Genomic DNA, 22,610 nt, shown 5'->3' on the forward strand with positions numbered 1-22,610 from the left:
GTCAGTAAATGGGTATAATGACAATCAAGTCCATTGTGAGCAAGTCCCTCCGCTAGCTCAACTGGAACAGAGATGCAGCTCATGATAACAAATCAGGGGGGGGGCGATAACGGGGCCATGGTTGGTAGGCGCCTAGATAACGCTACCAGCGGCTGAACTGAAACTCTTCTGTTGTCTTGGAAAGATGGTCGATGCCTGCCGTGCACGGCTCCGACTAGACTTCTTGACTTTTCTCTCCCTCTCCACCTTCTACTTGCTTGGCCCTTACTGTGCCGCTCCCCCGGCCTGCCGCTTCTTGTGCCTCCCCAACACGACCCGTGCCCTTTTGTACTCGGGGCGCGCCGAAATGACACTGATATTCTTTTGTTTCTTATCGCCAACGCCAGGCTATTTTTCGCTCTTAGTTCCTGTCGTCAGGGGAGAAGTTTTTCGCCAAGGGGCTTCCAGATTACCCCCACCCCCCTCTCCTCTTCTCTCCTGTTCGCCCTTCTTTCTCTCTAACAAGCTTGGCTTTTGTGTTGCAGGCTGCAGTCCTAGGGTGAACTACTATCTGCAAGGTGGACTATCAGCTTTATTGGTGCAGCTACGTGAATGTCTCTCCTAAGTACTTTAAATCCGAATGTACTTAAGAAAATGATTGTACCAACATTATGCTGTGAATAATTAAATAAATGTTTTAGAAAGGTTTGAGACTAGACACTTAACTCATGACCACATAGAAAAAAATATATGCACCCTCACTTATAACTGCAAATCAATTTCCAGAGTTCCAAGCAGATGTAAAATATGGGAACAGTTAAAAAAGAAAATAATCAATAACAGACTAAGGATAACAAATTTTAATGTAGCTTTATTTTTAACAGTGATATACATTTATGTGGGCTTATACCACTCATTTAAAATACATTATGATTAAAATGGAAGACAAGTCAAAAAACGATTCCTCTCAAAAACCTACAGATTTAACTTCTTTGGTCGGACCAGTCCAATAAAGACATGGTGAAATATCTGAGAAATGTAAGATAACAGAAAAACAAAATGCGTACAATACTGTTTATCACAACTGAAATACCAATCAAAACTAAAGAACTATTCAAGACAGTAAACATCATGGATATCATTATAATTTCTGTACTTTCCCAATTATGAGACTCCCCTTTTATTGGCCTAAAAATTTGTCTCTGAGCAACATGGGTTGGGGGAAGGGTTCTTATATGGGAAGGTTTAAGCCAAGAGGGAACACACTTAGCATGGACACCAAACTAAAAAAGAAACCCTTTTTCATTTCCTGAATTTGGGGTCTTAAAAGTGGAAGGGGATCTTATATCTAAGGGGGTCTTATACTCAGGAAAATACAATAAATTCCATTTAAAAGATTCATTTCATGATTATTAGTTACTCTGAACAACTAAGTTCCAGTTTAAATTATTGTCATTGCAACAAATTTTTCTTATATTTACGGTAGTATATAAAATTATAGGATACCCTCACTGATGCAAGTTATTTTTGGAAAAACCAATGCACGGGAGAAATGACTAAAATCCAAGTGTGTACAGATGACTTTTAAGACTTCGATTTTGTTTGATTAAGCGTAAAGCATAGAAATTTAGTAAATATATGCAGTGATATGCGCAACAAAATACTGACCAAGAACTAGTTGAAGCACTTGATATTGATAATTAGAGATAGTTGATTGGTTATATGTTTATCCAATAATTCACAAAGTGTGATGGGGTCTTCATTCTTTAAGTAGAGTAGCAGGATAAATTACTTTTGGATTCTCAATATCACTCTTACCTTGAATAAGCTTTAGCTCATTTTGGTAGACTGACTTTTCATTATTACCTGGGTGGAACAAAATAGGTATAAGTCAAATTTTTCCTTGAAGTTTTGTATACAATGTATACTATGCATTTGTTTTATAAAGGATTAATGACCATTCTTTAGTGCTATGGTACGCTGTAAAATAGCCTGTATTGTGGCGACAGTAAACTCCAAAGCTTGTTTTAAATTTTGCTGGGAACGCCACATCCAAGCCAGGAAGAGTGCAGAGAATAAATCACCAGTACCTGTGTAGGAGCCCTCTAGCTTCGGGAAAGTAACTATTGCTCTTTCTCTCTTTCCCTCTGAAAAGAATTGCTTGTAAGACAAGTAGCACTGACAGCAAAATAATTCAGGAAGCAATTAAGCCATACCAACTATCATGCTTGCTAAGCAGAGAAGAGAATCATCATCTCCCAGTTCTGATGATGAGATAACAACAGTTTGTGGACCCATGTTGTGTAATACTGCAGTTGCTTCCCATGCATCTTCAACGGACTTCACAGGTTTACCAGTCAAAATCCTGCAAATTTCAGTACAGTGCTACAGGTAGTTCAATGAACCCTTAAACAGTTGTAATAATGGCATTGCAAACAGCTTATGACATTTTTCTTCAAATTGGTAAATTGTAACTCACTCCAATTCAAATTGATTGGGAGTAACAACGTTAGCTATTGGTATGATGGTTTTCTGGTACACTTCAATTAAATCTGATGGAACATATACACCACGGCCAATGTCACCAATAACAGGATCACATACTGGTGAAATATAAAAAGGTTGTAAAAAAATGTAATTAAATTAAAATATCTCCCTTTCTATTACAGTGTAAAATACTTACAATATATCAAGCCTGGATTCTTTTTGCGTAGCTCGCAGACAATATTGGCAATGTGCGACAGGAAAGACTTCGAACGACTATAACCAGTCAGTAAATGGGTATAATGACAATCAAGTCCATTGTGAGCAAGTCCCTCCGCTAGCTCAACTGGAACAGAGATGCAGCTCATGATAACAAATCAAGTTGGGAGACTAGTAGTACCCCAAGTCACAATTAATTAACCTTGTTCATATTATTTAAAAAATATTCAAAAGCAATTTAAGTACTAACCCAATTCTTGTTCAGCCAATACGTGTCCTTTCCAATAGCCATACCCAGTATGATTTGAAAACTGGACTGAGTTTACAGCATCAACATCAAATCCTAAGACCTGCATGGAATTTAAATGAGGGGGAGCTCTTACAAATTATTACAGATATCACACAGAGATGGGAAATATTCAATGATTCAGCTTACCTGCAATGGAAATGTGGCACTTTTGTTGCCCACATAACCCGAAACTACATGGCTCTGTATCGAGAGAACGCGAGGGCTGGTGTCTCCCATCGTGATGCTATTGCTACGGCGTCTCTGAAGACGACAAAGGTTGAGACCAGACTGACTGCAACTCTGAGATAAGAGTCCTAACGAAGCGCCAGCATTCGGCCAAAGTATTGTGTTTACACTACACATCTGCAGTCTCGAGCCATTTCTAACACTTAAATACATTTGCTGCCTTTGACACACCCATGAAAAGTAATGGAATGGTTTCAAAATAAAAATCGTCCAGAGAAATCGTTGGAAAGTACTGGATTTGTTCCTTTTTTCAGTCTAAATCATTATTGAATGTCGAAATAAGAGGTGGCATGACGAGGAATGATGAATATTGATTGTCGTCTGCTCTTATGTCTGCTACTCTAACCCTCCGCATTTGCCAACATATAGAAGCAATATTCAAATTTAAGTCCACAAGATGTAGAAGCGTGGCAATCTTGAGAGGAGGACTTACTATAGATCTATTTTAAAAAAATTCTTTGAAAGTGTCAACTGCCACGATTGTGTCGTGTTTTTTTTCCTAAAATTAAGATAGTCAATGATGAAAGGTTTGCGCAGGGATGCACGGAAGGGCAGATTTTGGATCGGTGCGCATCATCTGCATCATTCATCCTGTTCTTTATGGACTGACAACCAACATAGCTCGATTTTGAGTCTTTATAATGAGTTTTTTTTGTCTTACATCTGTTCTAAAGTCTGTACACTCGAAAATAAATAAATGAGTTGCGTTACTAGTATTTGTATCCCAAATCTCCCATGAGCTGAACTGAACTCGTGGTCACGCAACTCGATTGTTTTTTCCCTGCACAACCACGGATTATGGGTCAGCCATCTTCGAAAGACTTTCAGACCAGAGGACACCTTTGAATCTTCTTGATAATCTGTTGAACCCGAGGAACTCCTTTTCATCGGTAGGGCAGAACTTTTTTTCAAAAAACAACCGTCCTGCATGTATGTTCTTTGTTTTGCTTTTTGTTCCACTTGATTTGCAAAGTTGAACCTTTTGAACTGCTGAACCTTCTTGCCTGTTCCGAGTAGTCATCATGTGTTTAAATTTATTTCCTTTTCACCTTCTGGTCGCTATCTCTTTCATTACGCGTTAGATTCCGCTAATTTTTCTCTTTGTCTTATTGCTCTCTACATTGCTGAACTCATGCTGTCATGTCTTTAGAACTTTAGGGTTAGTTTTGTCAAGGACAGATGCTGTTTTGCCTTTCTCATCAGCTCATGCAGTCGTGTAGCCTGTTTGCTACCTTCTTTATTTTTCTATGACCTTAGCTTATCTTCTTGCGTCCCTGCCTGTATCTCTGTCATTTTCTTTAACCCTCATAAAATGCGGGTGGTTTGGCTACAGTCCAGTCAAAACTGCACTAGTTTTTTACATGAACGTCATTATCTTTTCAAATCTAAACCTTTCATAGACCTCAAAACTTTGAACATCATCTATGTTCCAAGTTGTGTGCTGTTTGCTGTTCCTGTGCCATGTCAGTCATGTGTGTAGTTCATTTTAATAAAACACTAATAGAAAGCCTTGTGGCCTCAAAGCTTTATGTAATTTATCAATTTAGATTATTATATTAAACATTAAATTAAATAATTTATATTAGAGATTGTCATTTAGTGTACTGAACTCTACGAGATGATTAGTAAATTGTCCTTCAGGTCACTTAAGGCCTCATTTGATTTATTAAACCATTGCCATTGCGTAGCGCCAATGCTCATCCACGATTTTCAATATCTAGGTTGTGGTGTGAAATGTGCATTTTAAGTATATTTCTGAATGCTTCTCTATTTGCCAAAGCTCATTTTATTTCGTCCCAAGTATTGCTTTGGCTGTTAGTTAGTAACTTCACACTTGGTGTTTGGTATGCATCTGTTTAAAAATTTCTATGCTTTCTTACTGTGTAGCAAATTTTCTTACGCACTTCAAAGCTAGTTGCCTTAATCAAGATACTCATCTTGGTGAAAATTCTATTGTTCTTGTGGAGCCATTCTGTAGTCACTCAATACTACCAAAAGTGTCTTTCATTCTGTAGAACATGTATTTAATATATTTTCACAAGAGCATAGATGATGTTTCTCAGCAGTTTTGTGTCAGTTTGTGTTCATACACTTCTGTATTACATGCTGATCTGAAATATTGTACTGCTCAGGAACATCTTGCTTACTTACTGTACAATGATGGATATTGGTTCAAGTATGATGGGCATGGTGTTTACACCAGAAAGTTCTCTTTTCATAGGTGATTGCCATGGTGTATCATAGGTCGGAGGGGGACACCACCCCACCAGCCAGAGACCGAGCTCCACCATCTCAGTCAAAATCTGACGCTCAGCCCCTTAATGCTTTCCGGAATGATGGCAGTTTTCTTGAAATGTTCAAGAGAATGCAGGAAGCAAGTGGAAGTGGGACTCCTTCAACATCTAGTTCAAGCAAAAGTATTGAGTCATCAGCCCCACTGTCCTCAGTTAAAACAGAAAGTGCACAGCCTGCATCCCCAGAAATTCATCCAACCACTTCTGGGCAGTCAGGCAATATCAGCAGTGGTGATGAAAGTTCCAAAGAAGCAGTCAAACGTGCTCCTATGGTTGGAAAGAGACGAGGTGGAAGGGTTTTACCTACAGGTGTGGTAAAGAAGAAGCGCGCGGGCGAAGAAGAGCCTGAAGAAAAACCCAAAGACGCTTGGTCTCTCTACATGGCTGAAGTTAAAAGATATAAAGAGACATCTTGTGAGGAGGATGGAAAAACAAGACCTCTTGTGAAATAAATTTGAAGTGTCTGATTGTATATATGTTAAATATATTAAATATAAGTGATTTAACTTAGTTGTTTTGGATCTCATATATAATATTTCTTTACCTGGACAATCTTTTAAAATGAGATTAATGTACTAATTTCATTGTTTTTGTAAGAAGAAAATGTTGTGGTAAGTGGAAACACAATGCTTGAATTAAAAAAAATCCATCATTGTACTAAGTCTTGCATTGACTTTGCTAGCTTACTGTGCAGCTACTATTTAATTTAATCAGTCAAATTGAAGTTTATAGGATGGCCTAGTCAGTCACTTTCCTTTATCACAATTTAAGAAATTTTGTCTCTCCTTATGGCTGGGTTCTATGTATTTTCTTATAACCTTTACTGGGCCCATTCTCTTTCTTCCACTTCATTCCAACAAAAGGCAAAGGACTGTCAAATAAGATGTAAAATTGTCTTTTCTTCCTGGCAACCCTTTCCTTGTTGGTAAAGTAATGTTCGCGTCACTATTTTCACCAGCTCTCCGAGCACACATTTCCTATATTCTTTGTATATCTGTTTCAGAATAGTCATGGCTCCTAAATTGGTTGAATGGTATGTTAACAATCTCAGAGAAGCTCGTCCAGCCCCTGCAGGTTATCACACTGTTGCACCGGATTCCCGGTTTCCTAACCAAAACCAAACGAGGTATGTTGAATTGTTGAAGTTAACTCAAGTAGCTTTTTTATAGACAATCAGTTAAGTTGTATTGCTTTTTGTTTCAGGCACTGCTATCAAATGTACCTCGATTATCACCGTTGTGTCAAGAAGCGCGGCGAGAAATATGAACCCTGCAACTACTTCCAAAAGGCTTACAAGACAATTTGTCCTGAGTTCTGGTTTGAGAAGTGGGATGAGCAGATACAGAACGGTACTTTCCCAGGAGACATTTAGATTTCTGAATTTAGCTAATTGGTAGTTCCAGTCAACATTATCTTTGTCCATGGCACTGTTCTTGTACAGAACACCTATTTTAACAAACTGTTCTAAAACACTTTGAAGCCTTGTCAATACCCAAACTGTAATTACAAAATAAAATTTTATGTTGTTGGATCTTATATTTTTTTTGTTCCAATTCATGTTCTCATAGTTCCAAAGTGAATTAACCATTTGAGAAGATTCACCAGTAGTATATCAAATTCTCTGCAACTCACAGAAATGAAATAAATTATCAACCCGCTATTTTACGACTAAACCAAACCATACTAATTGCTATTCACTAAATTACTTGAGCCCCATGTTTAAAACTTGCATCTCTGCACAAGGCAAAATTAAACTGCTGGATCGATTTCGTATATTTGTATTTAGCTTTTCTTGAAGAAAATAAAGTTGAATGTGATTTGATCAGCATTATACAATTGCCGCAAATAGCAAAGCATCGACGGGGTCGGTAGCTGGTACTGATATATTCTTTAAAATCTAATCACGGGCAAACAACGTAACCACTACTGAACTTGGTAATCCATCCCTTTGCTGCTCAGTCAACATTGAGGCAAGATATGCTTGTCACTTAAATTTGAGTGGGTATGCCCTCACTTCTCGCAGTGATGGTACACACAGCACAAACAGCGGCCAGTCATACTTCCACCGCACAAGGAAATTACTTTGAAAGTGACAAATCTTTCAACCTTTAGCAAGTATATAAGTAATATATTTTATTCCTCAGAAGTGGAAGAAAATTAGAGTACATTAAGAGTTTGTTAGCACCTTGTACTTTAGGACACTGGTTTAACAAGAACTTTCAGTAACATGCGACACACAAAAAGATATTAACTTTAATAATAACACTAAAAGTATGCAAGATAAAATCCTACATACAAATTTATTGTATAAAAATAAATCATGGCTTATTATAAACAATTCGTCAATATCATAATCAATTAATTCATAAAATAAAATACAGCATTTCTTACTGATCCAGTAACTGTTTGGGAACAGTGACCCCCAAGTAAGCGTTTCTGTCAATACAGTAGGTCACAACACTTCGCCAGTACTTGTCTACTAACAAAACCTCTGGATCCCCACAAATTACTAGAAGTGCTCTTGCTCTTGATATGGATACATTCAGTCTTTCTGGGTTGTTCACAAACCCCAGTAGTTGTTTAGCAGTATTCCTCTTGATTGAGGTGAGATGAGTACTGCCTAAGCTTCTAACTGTAGAAATAAAGATAATCATTCTTTCTTGTCCTTGAAACTCTTCCACACTTCCTACCTTCACACCTAGGGCAGTTTCACCACGAAGTTTTTCTAACATATTTCGGATTTTTGTTACCTGTGGGCAAATTTTTTTTTTAAAGTGGGACAATTTAGAGAATAATAAGTAAAATGAAGAATGACATCCCACATAAAAACGAGTACAGATATCATATCTAGTTGTCTAAAAGCATTACCTGTTTTTGGTATGGGGTAATGATACCTATATCTTCACTATTGAAGTCTGCATCAAGTAATGAGATTACAGAATCTACAGTGTGATACATTTCTACAGCATTATAGAATGAAGGAGAATCATTATCTCGCATGGCATCTCCTTTCATTCCCCGAAAAACAACAGCAGAGTGGGGCAAGTTGAGAACTGAAGTAGCTTTCTCGAGAAGTTTTGCTTCATAACTGTCATGGTCAGAGAGCTACAAAACAAAAACAAAAAAAGGGAGAAGGGGGAAATTAGCTGAGCTATTCTAACCAAACCAGAACTTTCAATAGAATAAAGAAATTATTAAAGCTCACCCAAGGCTCTAAATCTGAGTCATAAAACAAAGAGCTTGGCAATTCAAGAATATCAGGCAGTGACCTATAATTCAGAGACAAGCGTGTAACTAGTCTAGGATCATAACCTCCAGTTTCTGGAAATCCTGTAGCATCTCTCTGGTAAGGAAATCTTGAGAGTAAACGTGCCAACAGCGACCTGTCCAGACCAAAACCACTGGCTAGTTGAGACTGAATAACAGGTCCTAGTTGGTTAGGGTCACCTGCTAAGATTGCTTGCCCCGACTCATGTGCCATGAAACCTATAATAGACAATTTTCAAAAACAATGACAAACCTTTAACAAATATTTATAAACCACAGTAAAGATAACATACTTAGCGGAATGAGAATTTCTGGCTCAGAAGCTTGACCAGCTTCATCCACCATAATATGAGTGAAATGACCACGTGCCAGACCAAGCTGTATGATCTGACCAAGGGCCATGCAAGTCCCAATTATAATCCTGGTTCTTAGAATTGTGGTGCCGTTATGAATTTGAAATTTATCAGCATTCTGAGAAAGATAAGTAAAATTTAAGTCTTGTCAAAACTTATAAGTACTTAAAACATTGTTTAATTACCTGATTTTTTTGTTCATCTGCCCCAGCGTTAATATCAACAGTTGCAGAGTATGGAACAAGCTTAACAGGCACCTTCCCATCAACAATAATATGATTTGCAACTAATCTAACCATGTCACCTGGCTGAAATAGTCCAGTATCTAACAGCCTCTCAGCAAGGAGATTTGCGGAGCTATTGGAAGGTGTAGCTATAAGTAACCTGTAAGAATACACAATTTCATAAATTACAGATCAGGGTTCATATCAGATCCCAATTTCCATTTTCCATGACTTTTCCGTGACTTCCAGACCAAAATATCCTGTTTTTCCCTGACTTTTCTGAGTGCAATAGGAGGTCAGTGTAGTAGAAAATACAGAACAAGGGAGAATGAAAACACAAAATTAATTGTGTAAAATATGAAATTCATTCTTTACAGAGATCACACTTTATGTCAGTATGCTTGGTTGTAAGAGAACAAGTATTGTCCTGAGTGCAGTAGTTAAACCCGTAACATGTTGTGTTGGAGGGACAAGTCAGGTAGAGAGTGCCTCTTTGCGCAAAGTGTTGATATTTTGAGCGAATAGTTCTGACAAATATTTATATCTATGGTTTTGTAGGTAGGACAATTTCAAAGCCAGCCCGCTCAAGATGCAACACTTGGCAAAATGACCCCCTCAAAAGTCAGGACACTGGCACTGGACAAGGAAGGAGGGTTTATTTGGGTAGAAAGTACCCTGCTGAGGGAGGGGCGTGGCCAGTGGCCAGCCGGCATTGGACCCAACAATGGGGCCCGAGGAAGGGCCCGAACAGAACAGAGCCCGCCCGTGAGGCCAAGCCTTAAAAACTTTTGTTATGAGTTCTCAAAATAATACTATAAAATGTGGGAAAAGTTCGTCGTTACAACAGACAGCAAGGTTCCTCATTTTAAATAGTATTACTTTCAAGTTTGAAGGAGTTGTGTCTTCTGAGATTGGAGTGTCCAATAATTAGAAGGGTTTAGGACTTCGACTGAAAATGTGCAGAGTTAAGAGATTTAAAAAAAAAAATATTGAACATGAAAAAAGGTCATTCTTTAAGTTGAGACCAGCGTTTGCGCTGTACAATGACACTATTTGAATATCTGTGGGTGTCTCATGCTCTGAGATGAAAGTGGAATGAGTTAAGGTGTGCCACTGCACTGAGAACAATACTCATTCTTTTTACCACCAAGCGGATGATGGTGGGACAGTAAAGAACGAGTAAGAAAACGGACGCAATAACAGAATACTAGTTATCACTGAAAGATGAAAATCAGAATATTGGTAGAAGAATTGGCTAAGATGGTGTATGTGATCGCAAGCAGAGCGAGCGAGAAATGTTTCTGATGCTAAATCTGCATGTTTTGCTATCTCTGGTGAAACTACCAGGGCCATGGCCAGCATTTGTCCACACTGAAAAGTTTTCCCTGACCCAAATTGAATTTCCCTACTTTTCCCTGAATTCCAGACACCTCTTTTTTCTCCCTGACTTTTCCCTGACTGGTATGAGCCCTAAACATTAGACCTAGCATGAAAAAAAAAACTCACTTTCACCAAGCAATTACTAACACTTAGATACTAAATTGTACCAACCTGCTTTCACTCATGAGAGTGTATATTTGGAGAACTGTTTCCACTAACGTGACAGTCTTTCCTGTACCAGGAGGCCCAAAGATGATGTAAGGAAGGGGTCTAGCTTCACCAAGCATTATGTTTCGCACAGCTTCTTTCTGTCTGTAGTTCAATTTCTTATTGAACCAAACCAATTTTTTGAGTCTGTTTGCATACATATTTGAATCAAATTTACTTTCTACAAGTTCAGTTTCCTCTGATTCTACAATGGCAACCTGGGGTGGCTTGGTCTTCACACCCTTGGGGAAAAGCCACAACTTTGCTTGATTACTGTGGCATATGTCCAATGCTGCATGGCACCTTCGGAAGCAAGTTCTGCTTTGTTCAAAATATACATCATAGTCCTCAGAATTGTAAGAAGCGTGAAATGTAGGAACAAATTTCAGCCAAACTTCATCTTTTAGAACCTTATGAATGACACCCTCAAACACTGCAGCTGAAAATATCAAATATATGTTAAAAATGCAAGTTACATTTTTAAGAGTGTAATGATACTACACAGCAATGTTTACCTTTGATTCCACAGCTACTGCTCTTTGCAATCACTCTGTCCCCAGTTAAAACAGACGGCCTTCCTTCAGCTAGGCCTGGGACAGTTAGGGTTAGGTACTCAGCACCTTCACCACGCTTCACAAAACTCACTCTTTCCTTGGTATACCGACACATGTCAATACTACCATCTACTTCAGCTATGTGAAGCAAATCATGGAAGCGACTTCTATGGTTTGCTTCTGACAAACTCTCTGACAGCACAGGGCACTGCAAGCATAGCGAAATTAGTTAAGGAAACATTCTCAGTGTTACAGAAAAGTATTTTTTAAATCTCTTACACATTTCTTAAGAGCATCTCTTGCATCTGCCTTGCTGATATATCTGTTATCTTGTGACTGACACATTGCATTGCTTATATCATCATTGATGGGATAATGGCCTAGTCTGACTTTAACAAAGTTAGGGCGTTTAACCAAAGCCCTGCCTCTAACAATGTGCTCCCTGTAAGAAGTTTTGAACAGTGAGCTGCCAAGTAATTGAAATAACTCAAAGTAATTGCAGGAGCAGTTGTGAGTCTGGCTGACACAAATTAGTCTTCCAAATCCTAATCAAAAGCGAAATGCTTACCTTTGACTCCTTAACTCGTGATATGTTTGAGAATGCTGAGATCTTTCTTCATGAAATTTCTTGTCATCAGTGATTCGAGCTGTGGGAACTGCAGAAGTATCTGGAGTGAAGACTTCCCATTCAATTAAGCGTCCAATTTCAATATTTCCTAACTGAATAATGAAAACTTCACTGAACCATCCGAGGAGTTTAAAATTATATTTAAAGCAGAATGTAATTGTTTGTTGTGGTTCAATCCAAATTTGCTGATTGGTTGGAGACATAAGAGTAAGGTTGGAAGGAGTGGAGTCAATGTAATGCCTTGTGATTTTCTTCCGAACTTGCCCCTCATTTGAAACAGATACCTACAATGTAAAAGAAATGTGTTCATTGTTTAAACCATATACACCAGAAGCTTTCCCAGAGGCCACCACTTACCTCAATTTTATATTGATCAGAAGCAGGTAGAGCTCCAAACTGAGTGTTCTCTTGAACAACAATATTTCCTTTGTTTAACAGTAGATCAGGATCAATCCTATAAAAAGATTTCCTATGTACTGCCTCACTCTCATCACGCTGACAGATAGTGTCAGGACGTACAGAGATAGCACGCCAGTCGTAACCAATTCTCTCAAACTCAATAGCCTCTACTTCAACCTAAATAATGATACAAAGGACAACTGATTTGTTACAAGAGTGCCTTGGCAAGAAATTATAGAAATTTTAAAGATAAGAGGTGGAAGTACCGTATCTCCTTTCTTTGGGATGTAGCCAGACTCGCAAGCAGCTCTGTTAAAAAAGATATTGGCTGCTTCTTGTATGGTACCTTCTCCTTTTCTAGAAAGCCATGCTGAAACTTCTCCAGTAAATGCCCGAGCTCTATTGGGCTGAAGAGAAAGAACTTTCACTACAGATCCACTGCCATCTGCAGTTTCTTCAGTTATTTCCACAATGCAATTCATACGAACAACGTCTCCTATGGCAGGAAAAAAGAAAATCAGTCAGATAACCCACGATGTACAAATTGTGGTTAGCAAAATAAAGATAGGGACTTACCTATCATAGGTAAGAAATCTGAAGACACCTCATCCAGGTTAAAGCAGGTTTCGCGAGTTTCATGGGCACCCTTCAAGGGCTTGACAGTATACCTCACTACAACTTCTCTCCCCTCTTTTAACTTAACAACTCCATTAATAGTTCGTTTGTTGGCAGAACCAGTATTATCCTCTATTTCTTCAGGAATTATTGGAATTTCATCACATTTCACTTCAAGACCATCATCATCAGAGTACTGATCATTCCATGTTTCATCATGAACTGCAAAAATTTGAGTGACTCTCCATTCGTGCTCTGTAGTCTCACGGTAGGCACTAAATGTGACTTCTTTTCCCTCATCAAGTCCTACACAATGAATACTTGCACGGTTGAAATAATATTTATTATCGATGACACCACTTTTATCAGTCAGTCGGGTAACTGTACCAATCGCCTCAAGCTTGGTTTGAATGGTGGGCAACACTGGTTTAGTATGATTGGGTGCCACATATCCTTCATCTTCTTTGGTAAAGATATCATTAAGTATTTGATCAATCAAAGAATCTGTCTTTTGATTACCAGAGTCGTCATCTTCATCAGAAGAAATATCACATTTACTTCCCCAGCCAACTGCAGAGCTAACAGCTGATGCTAATCTGCTCAACATTGTTGTAGTTGATTAAAAAGTGTGAATTCTGATAGGTAATATTTTAATGGGCAGAGCCTACTATTGACCTATGAATTTATCAACAGGCTGGTACATCCATGCAGAATTTTTTAAGTAATCAAGCTCTTTACGTAAAATTTTCAACCGTTTCTGGTGAGCTTCTTTTAAAATCTGCAAATTACCCAACAAAATTAGTTTGATGTGAACACCAAATAAATACATCAGTAACATTAGCACATAAAACATATTACCTGAGAACGTGCTTGGTCAACTGCATGTTCAACCTTAAAACGTGCTAGGAGAGAGAGTTGATTCAGTTCCGGGTTGCTACTATCTTTGCGGGGTGCTCTAGTTGTAGACAGCACGCTCCTGTTGATATTGGGTGCACTCATAGCCGAAATCTAGCATTCAAAATATATATGAATGTTAACAAAGGTCCACACATTGTGGTGCACGCGAAACTGAGAGTTGGGGTTGAGAACAGTACTGAGCATCATCGAAAGAGTCGCGAATAGACACACGCAGTCTATCAGTAAGAATATATAACAGAAAACATAAAACGTGCGAACGCACACACCAAAATCCCACTTTAAAGCTTGTGGAAAGGTTAGGGACACCGCTCCAACACCTGCGACTGTTGTTTTGATTTGGAGCAGCAGATTTAATCGATAGAGCAAGTAGTGAGAAAAACGCAAAATCGAATACGGGATTTAATAGAGGAAAGGAATTAAAAAATAGTGTTAGATCGTACCTTGGGCCAGGTGTCACGAAACAAATTAAACAATCACACTGACCAAGCTAAGCTTTTCACAGTAAGGTCGGTGCCCTACCTCACCCTCCTCACCCCTCCCCCCGCGCAGGAGCAGGAGTACCACTACTACCTGACAAGTTTCCCACGTGCCCATGCTGACAACGTTAACTAATTTTGTTGATTCGGCAAAAGAAAGATTTCGTTAGATTTAGAGTTATTTGTGTCATTAATTACGTATTTAATAATCAGTTAGTCACACTACCAGGTATTGTTTGACTGAGATATAGAATGATAATGAATTGCCCCCGTGCGAAAGAAGAGAAGCTTTTCACTTCCCCTCCGCTTACTACCCTTCCTCACTCACGTATCGGACGCGTGATTATTTTGATCTACGCACGCGGGGGTGCAGCGGTGGGGCTGCAGACCAGTCACTCAAAAATCGAGAGATGTTCACTCTTCGTCTCGACTGGGGGGGTGCTCGGGAACCAAGTGAGAGAACGACTAGTGCCGTGAACGCGTGAAGGAACGGCCGCAGGGAAAGAACGTTCTCCAGTAGCTCTTATGGCGCGTTCACCAGTTCGTTCTCTTCTCCGCCGCGTTCCCGTTCCCGTTCACGTTCCCCGAGTTGTTCCCGAGCAGCCCCCCTGGGGTTGCGACCCGCCAGACAACTTGATCTTTAGGGATCTGTGTAGTCAGACCAGACCTACTGCCCCGGTACCAGCTGGGCATTCCCTGTGAGCTTCCTTGCAAGCTGAGTTTGAGTTACACTTTAATTCGTCCTAACTCTTCCAGTCGCGTTAACTATTGATTTTGGTTATCATCGAGATCAAAGAACTGGGTGGGGTGACAGAAGGGAAAAAGTGGGTAACATTGATTTGAAAATACTTTAATTATCAAAATATTCCAAATAATATAAAGTTTTGTTGTGAGGCCTACTTTAAAGGTGGCATGTAACAGTAAGGACGGTTTGTCACAGAACTAATTTTATTTTAAAAAATACTAATATTTTCACAGCACTCAGAAATTAAGCTAGTTATAAAACACATCATTACATACCACTACCATAGTGGTATCATCTTTTCTCAAGGCATGACTGGTTTACCCTGTCCTGAATCAGGCTGTACTACAATTTTTGATTTGTGAAGCTTTCCAGATATGTGACTCTTCTTGTTATTGTGGGACATACTCTTTTGACAAATGTCACAAAAATAGATATTTTTTGGAGGTTTAACAGGATTAACTTTGTTTGAATTAGATGCTTGAGACAAAGACTTTACCGGGGTCAGTTTTTCCATTGGAATTTTCCGGCACTGAGCTCTATGTTTTCTTCTGGATGCACTGGTTAAGTCACTTATGTTCAAAGAGCACATTTCACAATAAATATGATTTGAATTAATGAATGAGAGACTCTGCTGAACTTGAGCAGTTTTGATCACATTGATCACATTTGATCCATTGCATTTTGAAGTGTTGACAGGGACTTTCTGCTCCCCAACAGCATTATTTAGACGGTATTGTTCAAATTCACTTAAAGACCTGTCTTCTACGATTTTTTTAATTCTTTCAATAGCACTTGTCAACATTGTGACAGCATACTTGTATTTTAACAGAGAATAAAGAAATTTGCTCCTCTGCACTAATTCAACATCAGTAAAGTGACCAGCCCAATTATCAGACAAGTGCTCTCTACTTATCAGATGATGTAGAGCAAGAGTTTTCTTTTTAGTTACAGAGCAAAGCTTACAAGTAAAATAACTATCTTGGCCTAATGAAACAAACTTTTGCTCTACTTTTAAAAGTTCCTCACAAACTTTGGATCTTCCTTGTGTCACAACAGCCCTCATATTTGGAAGCTTATTAATAGGAGCTTTATTCACCACAGGTGTAAGTATAGTTTTGGACATTTCAGCCATACTTTTGGCATCTCTTTCAACAGGAACAGCGATGGCAAGTTGATGTTGTGGATCATCTTGAATATGCTTATCAAATGAAAAATCCACATCATCATTAAAAATGAGGAACACAACACCACAAATTCCACATTCCATTTCAAAATCATCAATATCATTTTCTTGACGAGCTTGTTCTACTTCCTCTTGCAGACTTCCCAAATTTGAATTTCCAATCACAATGTTATCGGTCAAATTAACTCTCCCTTCAACATCCACTTCCTCCAACTCTTGTGAACTTTCGCTAACAGTAGAGCTGTATGATGGCTGGGAAATAGCTGGAAGCGAAGCAGAATCAAACTTGGCACCCATCATTTTAGCTTTAGCCAAATTTCCAGCTTCAATTAAATTTTGTATCTCTTGCAATGTTTTCTCAACAGTGACAAAATCCATACTTTTCAATAGTTTATGGCTATCTCTTGCAAGTTGAAGAAATGCTAAAATCTCATGTTTTTTCTCTAGTTCATTTAAGGTTTGATTTTGTGCAATACCTCTATGTCCCTTAGATATCATATGAGAGATCATATTGGACATAATGCAAGCTACATTACACTTAGTACACACAAAGTTACTAACTGGCACCTTTTTCCTTGTTTCCACAATTCCATCAATAACAAAATATTCTGTAACAGCTTCAATAATATCTTCCAGAGTAATACATTTTCCTTTGATGAAGATCTTCACACCATTTACACCAGGAACACATTTTGATTCATTTGGGTCATTTGGAATGCTAGAAACATCATTGTTTTTAACTTCAGCAGTAGAACTAGTCTGTTCCCCATTCAAAGGAGAACTAGCTAAGTTCAGAGGAGTTAATTCCAATTTATGAGGTTCCACCATTTCCAGGTCACTCATGGGATGCTCAAAATCTGATTTTTCACTTTGGGCTTTGATCAGATTGTTGGTCTTGTCCGAAGACAAAATAGTGGCTTCATGAAAACTACCAATCATTTTTGAGAACTCTGACGCAGTCATTTTAGTAGAATTCTCCAATTCTGTTGATTTATGGTACTGAATGGACTTTTGAGAAGAGTTAGCAACCCAAGTTTCACAGCATTTTTTATGGTTTTTACCTGTTTGATGTGTAATCACGTTTGCTTTAGGGACATTGACTGAACAGGGAAAACAAAAGTAAGATCCATCATTTGAACTCGCTTTAAGACTTGCAGTACTTTTATCAATATTCTTTAATGATTCTTGTTGTTCAGTTTGAGTGGATGCAACACTATTTGCTACTTGAGAAGAGTTAGCGACCCAAGTTTCACAGGATTTTTTATGGTTTTTACCTGTTTCATGTGTAATCACATTTGCTTTAGGGACAGTAACTGAACAGGGAAAACAAAAGTAAGATCCATCATTTGACTTCTCTTTCAGACTTGCAGTACTCTTATCAATATTCTTTAATGAGTCTTGAAGTTCGGTTTGAGTGGATGCAACACTAAAATTTACAACCTTTGCACCAATTGCCTCTCTTTGACCCATTTCCATGGCCATTCTTTTCCTCTGTTGATGTTCTTCCAATTGCTCATGCTCCTGCAAATATCTGCTGTTTTGGAAAGGCAAAAGGCACAAGTAACAACAAATAGGATCAAACTCTACTGGTCTTGAAAAAGCTGAATGTTTGTGGAAAACACCATGGTTTTGTAAGTCATGCTTGCACAAAAATCTTAAAGGGCATTCACGGCAGCCATACGGGTAAATCCTCTTCAGAAGGAACTCTCTTATTTCGATATGATTCTTGGTCGACTGATGAGAACGTTCACTTTTCAGGCCAAACTTTCCACAAACAAGGCAGAAATCTGTTTCTTCAAAAAGTTGGGGAAAAGTTCTGCTATTTGTCGTAGATTCTAGTGAACACTCTAAACATGAATTTGTCTCCGGGTGGTTAACAGCCATGGCCAAGGACTTTCTCTTCCTTCTTGGAGCAACAGGTTGTAGAACACTACATGTACGTATATCAAGATAATCAGATAAATCGAGATCAAAATTGGAGGAATCAGATAAATCGCCACTTGCATTTGTAGCCATTGTTGTTGTTTTATCAGTACAGCGTTTCTGTTGTCTGGTTGCAGTAACCTGTGACTCCCCTTTCTGGGATTTTTTAACATGAGAATTGCCCATAGTCAGCTGTTTGAATTCCTCAAATTACTGAGGGGTTAAACCCTGTAAAATAGAAATTAAAATGTTTCAAAAATTATACAAAATCATACCTTAGCATAGATAATCTTGAAAAATGTTGCACTGCACGGTTCATCAATGTTAAGTGAAACTGACCATTTTATTAGTAGCATTAAAATTTGAGCTGAAGCAAGCACATTGACTAACATCAAAATAAAATAAGACTTGGACAATGATAATGGTGCTCTAGAATATCCTTGCCTGGATAGTTAGATTAGGTTAGGTCCTGAACATGATTGTCTTCTCGTTTTGTTGTCTGTTCCAGGAGACTGTTTTGTCTGTCTGTCCTGGTCTGTCCAAGAGGTCTGTCTATCTGTTGACGTCGCAGTTGAGCAGTTGCGCCAACGTCTTAATTTCCTGCGGTTGGATTTGAAACATTCTAGTCTCTATGTTCTAGTTGCCTGAATTGTTGTTTGAGTTGCGATATATTCGTGCTGACGAAAGAACAGTTCAATTGACTCTAATCTCCACCTACTACTGTGCTGTTCTTTGTTCTTTCACCAGACGCGACGCACCATAACTACTTTTCGGGGGTGGTTAGCCTCGTTAGACAGGCAGCGGGATATTTCGCTCGCTCGTCCGCCGCTCTCAAGTTTGTTTCGTTTCATTTTCATTGTTTGTTGGTGTCCAGTCGGTCCTGTCCAGTAATTGCCTCGTGGTGCTTGATATTGTACCTAGTTTTAATAAACAAGATTAATCATGGCTAGTGATGGAGAACCACCCCCTGAAGACGTATTCAACATCTTAATAGCCACCGACATTCACCTGGGATATGAGGAGAAAGATCCAATACGAGGTTAGTCATCGTTGTTTTCAGGTTTTTACTCATTTACTGCGGCAGCGGCGTGACTTTAATTAACATGCGTCACGGCTCATATTTGGGAGGTCTACAGCAGTCGCTGTCGAATTGTTGTTCGCTCTTACTTTTTATGGCTGACAAGAAGTCACATGTTACTCGTGCAAAGTAGATTGATTTAATTTTTGTTTCAGGCAATGACAGTTTTGTCTCATTTGAAGAAATCCTAGAAATTGCTGTAGAAAGAGATGTAGACTTTATTTTATTGGGAGGTGACTTATTTCACCTTTCTAAAGCAAGTGCAGATTCCATGCATAGATGCATGTTACTACTTCGCCAGCACTGCATGGGTGACAGGTATGTTTACTTTATTTTTAATTGTCAATGTTTTTGTATTGCACAAGTGCAAGCATCTCATATGGTTATCATTATTTTCAGGCCTATTTCATTTGAGTTTTTGAGTGACCAAGATAAGAATTTCCTGAACACAACTCAAACTGTCGTAAACTATGAAGATCCAAATATTAATGTATCTATTCCTGTGTTTTCTATTCATGGAAATCATGATGATCCTGTTGGTAGGTAGTTTGTTATCACTTAAATTAACACGTTGAGTCCCAAGGGGGGTCGCAATAATTGCTTATTGTGCCCATGCGTGTGGTCACGTGGGACTCAACGTGTTAAACTCTCCAATGTTGAAAGGTTTACACTGAAGTCATTACTTTATTTATTAGGTCAGAACCATGTCAGTTCCCTGGATCTATTAAGCTGTGCTGGATTGGTAAATTACTTTGGAAAGAATTTGGACCTTCAGAATATTACTGTTAGTCCCATTCTTCTTCAGAAGGGGAACACACGTTTAGCTTTATATGGTTTGAGCCATGTTAAAGACAAAAGATTGATTCGATTGTTTGAAGAAGGGAATGTAAGAAAATAATGTTACTGAATGTGTCCTGTTAACATGCCACTCTCCAAACTAATTAATATTGTATTTCTTGAAGGTTACTTTTGAACAACCAGATCAATATACAAATGAATGGTTTAACATTTGCGTGCTCCATCAAAATAGGGCTGCGAGAGGTGTGAAAGAGTATATACCTGAAGATCAACTACCTAATTTCATGGACCTCATTGTTTGGGGCCATGAACATGATTGTCGAATAGTTCCTGAACAAGCTCCAAAAGCAGAATATCATATCACACAACCTGGTACTGTTATAATATTTTGTCTGCAACTAATTGTAATTATTTTAAAAATATCTGAAGTATTATTTTTGTTTAAATTTTAACTAGGCAGTTCTGTCGCCACATCTTTGAGTGAAGGAGAAGCTATTCCCAAATGTGTTGGTCTCCTGAAAGTACACAAAAAAAAATTCCTTCTTGAAGCAATTCCTCTGAGAACTGTTCGACCCTTTGTTTTCAGAGATCTATGTGCTTCAGAATTTAATTTTGAAGATGATGACATGAGAGATTCAAGTGAACAGGTATTATTTGTTCGTATGTTCTTTACTTCTTTTCCAAATGAGTTCAATTGATAATATTTAAAAATTCAAATTCAAATTCAGCTAGAAGAGAAGGCTGAGGAAGAAGTAAACAGCATGATTCAGCATGCTGAAGGGATGCTCACTGGTAACCTTTGTCATTTTTATCCAAATTTTCTTCTCTACTAAACGGTAATTGGAATCACTTCCTCATTATTTCCTTTCCTCATACCTAGGTCATGAAAAGCAGCCCAAGCTACCTTTGATTCGCTTACGCTTTTTCTACACCGATGAAGGCCAGATGTTTAACTTAGTACGCTTTGGACAAAAATTTGAAGAGAGAATAGCAAATCCTCAAGAACTTATCTTAATGAGGAGACGTTTCATAGAAAAAAAAGAAAAGCGAGATGTATTGGATACCGATGAAATGAATAGAATATATCAGGAAGTATGTTACCAGTTCTTTTCATTTATTTTGCAAATTGATGTTTCTGTACCTATTAAATGATTAAAAATTATCTGTAGAGAGAAGACCTTACAGTGGAAGACTACATATTGAAGTACTTCCAACAAAAAGCTGAGGAAGGTGATGATTCACATTGTATGTCTGTTCTCACTGCCATTGGTCTTAATGAAGCTGTGAAAGCTACAGTTGAATTACAGAAGAATTATGTCTTGGATGAAATTATCAAGTAATTATCTCAATGTTTACCTTTGATTAGTTACCTCATTTTTTGAAACCAAAGCCTTGTGTTTGAGGATTGAAACAGTGATTGGCATGGCAAAATCTTCTACTTAAATTAATGCATTGTTTTTTGTTTTTTTGTACAAGTTATCAATCTAAACGAATGACGGACCATTTAATGACATTGGATGTAGATGAAAAGAACATTTGTGATGAAATTAGAAATTATAACATTCAACGGGCAGGAGGTGAAAGCCAGGAGGTAACTTTTCTTGAACTACCCCACAAATGATGACTTTTTTTTATTTGAGTTCATCATTTGGTATCAATGTTTGTTGCAGATTCTAACACAGCTCAAAAATGCTAAAAAATCTTCAACCGACAAACCAAAGAAACCCTCTACTACTCGGAAGGCCTCATCACGAGAGGACAAAGGCAATGATGATGCGGACAAGACAATTGAGGACTCCGATGAAGAATTTGAAGAACAGGTAGCAGTTCGTGGAAGAGGCAGGGGTAGAGTTTCCCGTGCTGCGCGCGCCGCAAGAGCCCCGAGGGCACCTAGAGGCGCTAGAGCTTCCAGCACATCTAGCAAGGCTAAAGCAGTGAGTTTGAATGAATTTTGACTTCTCCAATGATTTAAATTATTTTTTCTGTTCTCATGTTTATTGCTCATTTACTATGCACCTCTTTCAATTCAAAATGCAGGCACCTCAGCGAACTTTACAAGAGTCTTTTGCAAGCCAAAGAACATCTTCTCGTTCTACTGCCAACAGGAGTAAGATTCAATATGTGGATGATGATGATGACTGATTTACTTTTTCAATTTTAACCAATACTGGTTTTTTTAAATAGTTTATGCTTAATGCCATTTTACAAGGTGCCAGTCAATTTGCATTTTTATTTCTACTTATGGACATCTTTCAGTAAAGGTACTCTTCTCAATCTGTTTTACTTAGTTAAACCTCTGTATGCAAGAGCAGTATGCACAAGTGGCATCGGAGAATCTTAAGTTTCGCTGG

At 38.3% G+C, this 22,610-nt stretch overlaps 5 protein-coding genes and 1 long non-coding RNA gene across 8 annotated transcripts in view; 3 read left to right on the plus strand and 3 right to left on the minus strand.

The window, feature by feature from the left end:
* The window catches only part of LOC113205214 (uncharacterized), a 71,826-nt gene extending 71,139 nt beyond the window's left edge, over positions 1-687 (plus strand). The window contains exon 5 of the long non-coding RNA XR_003303336.2: positions 525-687. This is a non-coding gene — a long non-coding RNA (uncharacterized LOC113205214). The remainder of the gene's footprint in view (positions 1-524) is intronic.
* A 137-nt stretch (positions 688-824) lies between these two features.
* LOC113205270 (pyridoxal kinase) lies at positions 825-3,543 on the minus strand. Its single transcript, XM_026420820.2, has 7 exons — positions 3,119-3,543; positions 2,933-3,032; positions 2,663-2,809; positions 2,459-2,582; positions 2,196-2,344; positions 1,938-2,126; positions 825-1,845 (listed from the first exon to the last, which is right to left on the minus strand). Exons 1-7 carry the CDS (start codon positions 3,368-3,370, stop codon positions 1,739-1,741), a joined length of 1,068 nt encoding a protein of 355 aa, XP_026276605.1. The 5' UTR covers positions 3,371-3,543; the 3' UTR covers positions 825-1,738.
* A 269-nt stretch (positions 3,544-3,812) lies between these two features.
* Positions 3,813-6,021, plus strand: LOC113205271 (telomerase RNA component interacting RNase). Its single transcript, XM_026420821.2, has 2 exons — positions 3,813-4,107; positions 5,439-6,021. The coding sequence occupies exon 2, from the start codon at positions 5,448-5,450 to the stop codon at positions 5,961-5,963; it is 516 nt and encodes a 171-aa protein (XP_026276606.1). The 5' UTR covers positions 3,813-4,107; positions 5,439-5,447; the 3' UTR covers positions 5,964-6,021.
* Positions 6,022-7,618: 1,597 nt separating this feature from the next.
* LOC113205268 (probable RNA helicase armi) lies at positions 7,619-14,616 on the minus strand. Its single transcript, XM_026420819.2, has 14 exons — positions 14,497-14,616; positions 13,997-14,146; positions 13,100-13,916; positions 12,790-13,019; positions 12,482-12,700; positions 12,065-12,408; positions 11,776-11,938; positions 11,458-11,704; positions 10,907-11,381; positions 9,317-9,515; positions 9,072-9,249; positions 8,717-8,997; positions 8,380-8,616; positions 7,619-8,261 (listed from the first exon to the last, which is right to left on the minus strand). The coding sequence occupies exons 3-14, from the start codon at positions 13,743-13,745 to the stop codon at positions 7,899-7,901; spliced, it is 3,582 nt and encodes a 1,193-aa protein (XP_026276604.1). The 5' UTR covers positions 13,746-13,916; positions 13,997-14,146; positions 14,497-14,616; the 3' UTR covers positions 7,619-7,898.
* A 745-nt stretch (positions 14,617-15,361) lies between these two features.
* LOC113205272 (uncharacterized) lies at positions 15,362-18,995 on the minus strand. Of its 3 annotated transcripts, XM_052267448.1 has the most exons (3): positions 18,723-18,995; positions 17,735-18,611; positions 15,362-17,521 (listed from the first exon to the last, which is right to left on the minus strand). In XM_052267448.1, exons 2-3 carry the CDS (start codon positions 18,567-18,569, stop codon positions 15,579-15,581), a joined length of 2,778 nt encoding a protein of 925 aa, XP_052123408.1. In that variant the 5' UTR covers positions 18,570-18,611; positions 18,723-18,995; the 3' UTR covers positions 15,362-15,578. The 3 variants fall into 3 exon arrangements, with proteins under 3 accessions (XP_052123408.1, XP_026276611.1, XP_026276610.1); XM_026420826.2 differs by having other exon boundaries at positions 15,362-18,611; positions 18,828-18,995; XM_026420825.2 differs by having other exon boundaries at positions 15,362-18,611.
* Positions 18,996-19,176: 181 nt separating this feature from the next.
* Positions 19,177-22,533, plus strand: LOC113205273 (double-strand break repair protein MRE11). Its single transcript, XM_026420827.2, has 12 exons — positions 19,177-19,422; positions 19,617-19,779; positions 19,861-20,000; positions 20,157-20,347; positions 20,424-20,631; positions 20,716-20,906; positions 20,988-21,051; positions 21,140-21,351; positions 21,429-21,595; positions 21,736-21,850; positions 21,930-22,193; positions 22,297-22,533. The coding sequence occupies exons 1-12, from the start codon at positions 19,326-19,328 to the stop codon at positions 22,399-22,401; spliced, it is 1,917 nt and encodes a 638-aa protein (XP_026276612.1). The 5' UTR covers positions 19,177-19,325; the 3' UTR covers positions 22,402-22,533.
* Positions 22,534-22,610: the final 77 nt, after the last annotated feature.

The sequence above is a fragment of the Frankliniella occidentalis genome, unplaced genomic scaffold (assembly GCF_000697945.3).
Source record: "Frankliniella occidentalis isolate FOCC.00 unplaced genomic scaffold, Focc_3.1 Scaffold52, whole genome shotgun sequence".
Taxonomy (NCBI): Eukaryota; Metazoa; Arthropoda; class Insecta; order Thysanoptera; family Thripidae; genus Frankliniella; species Frankliniella occidentalis.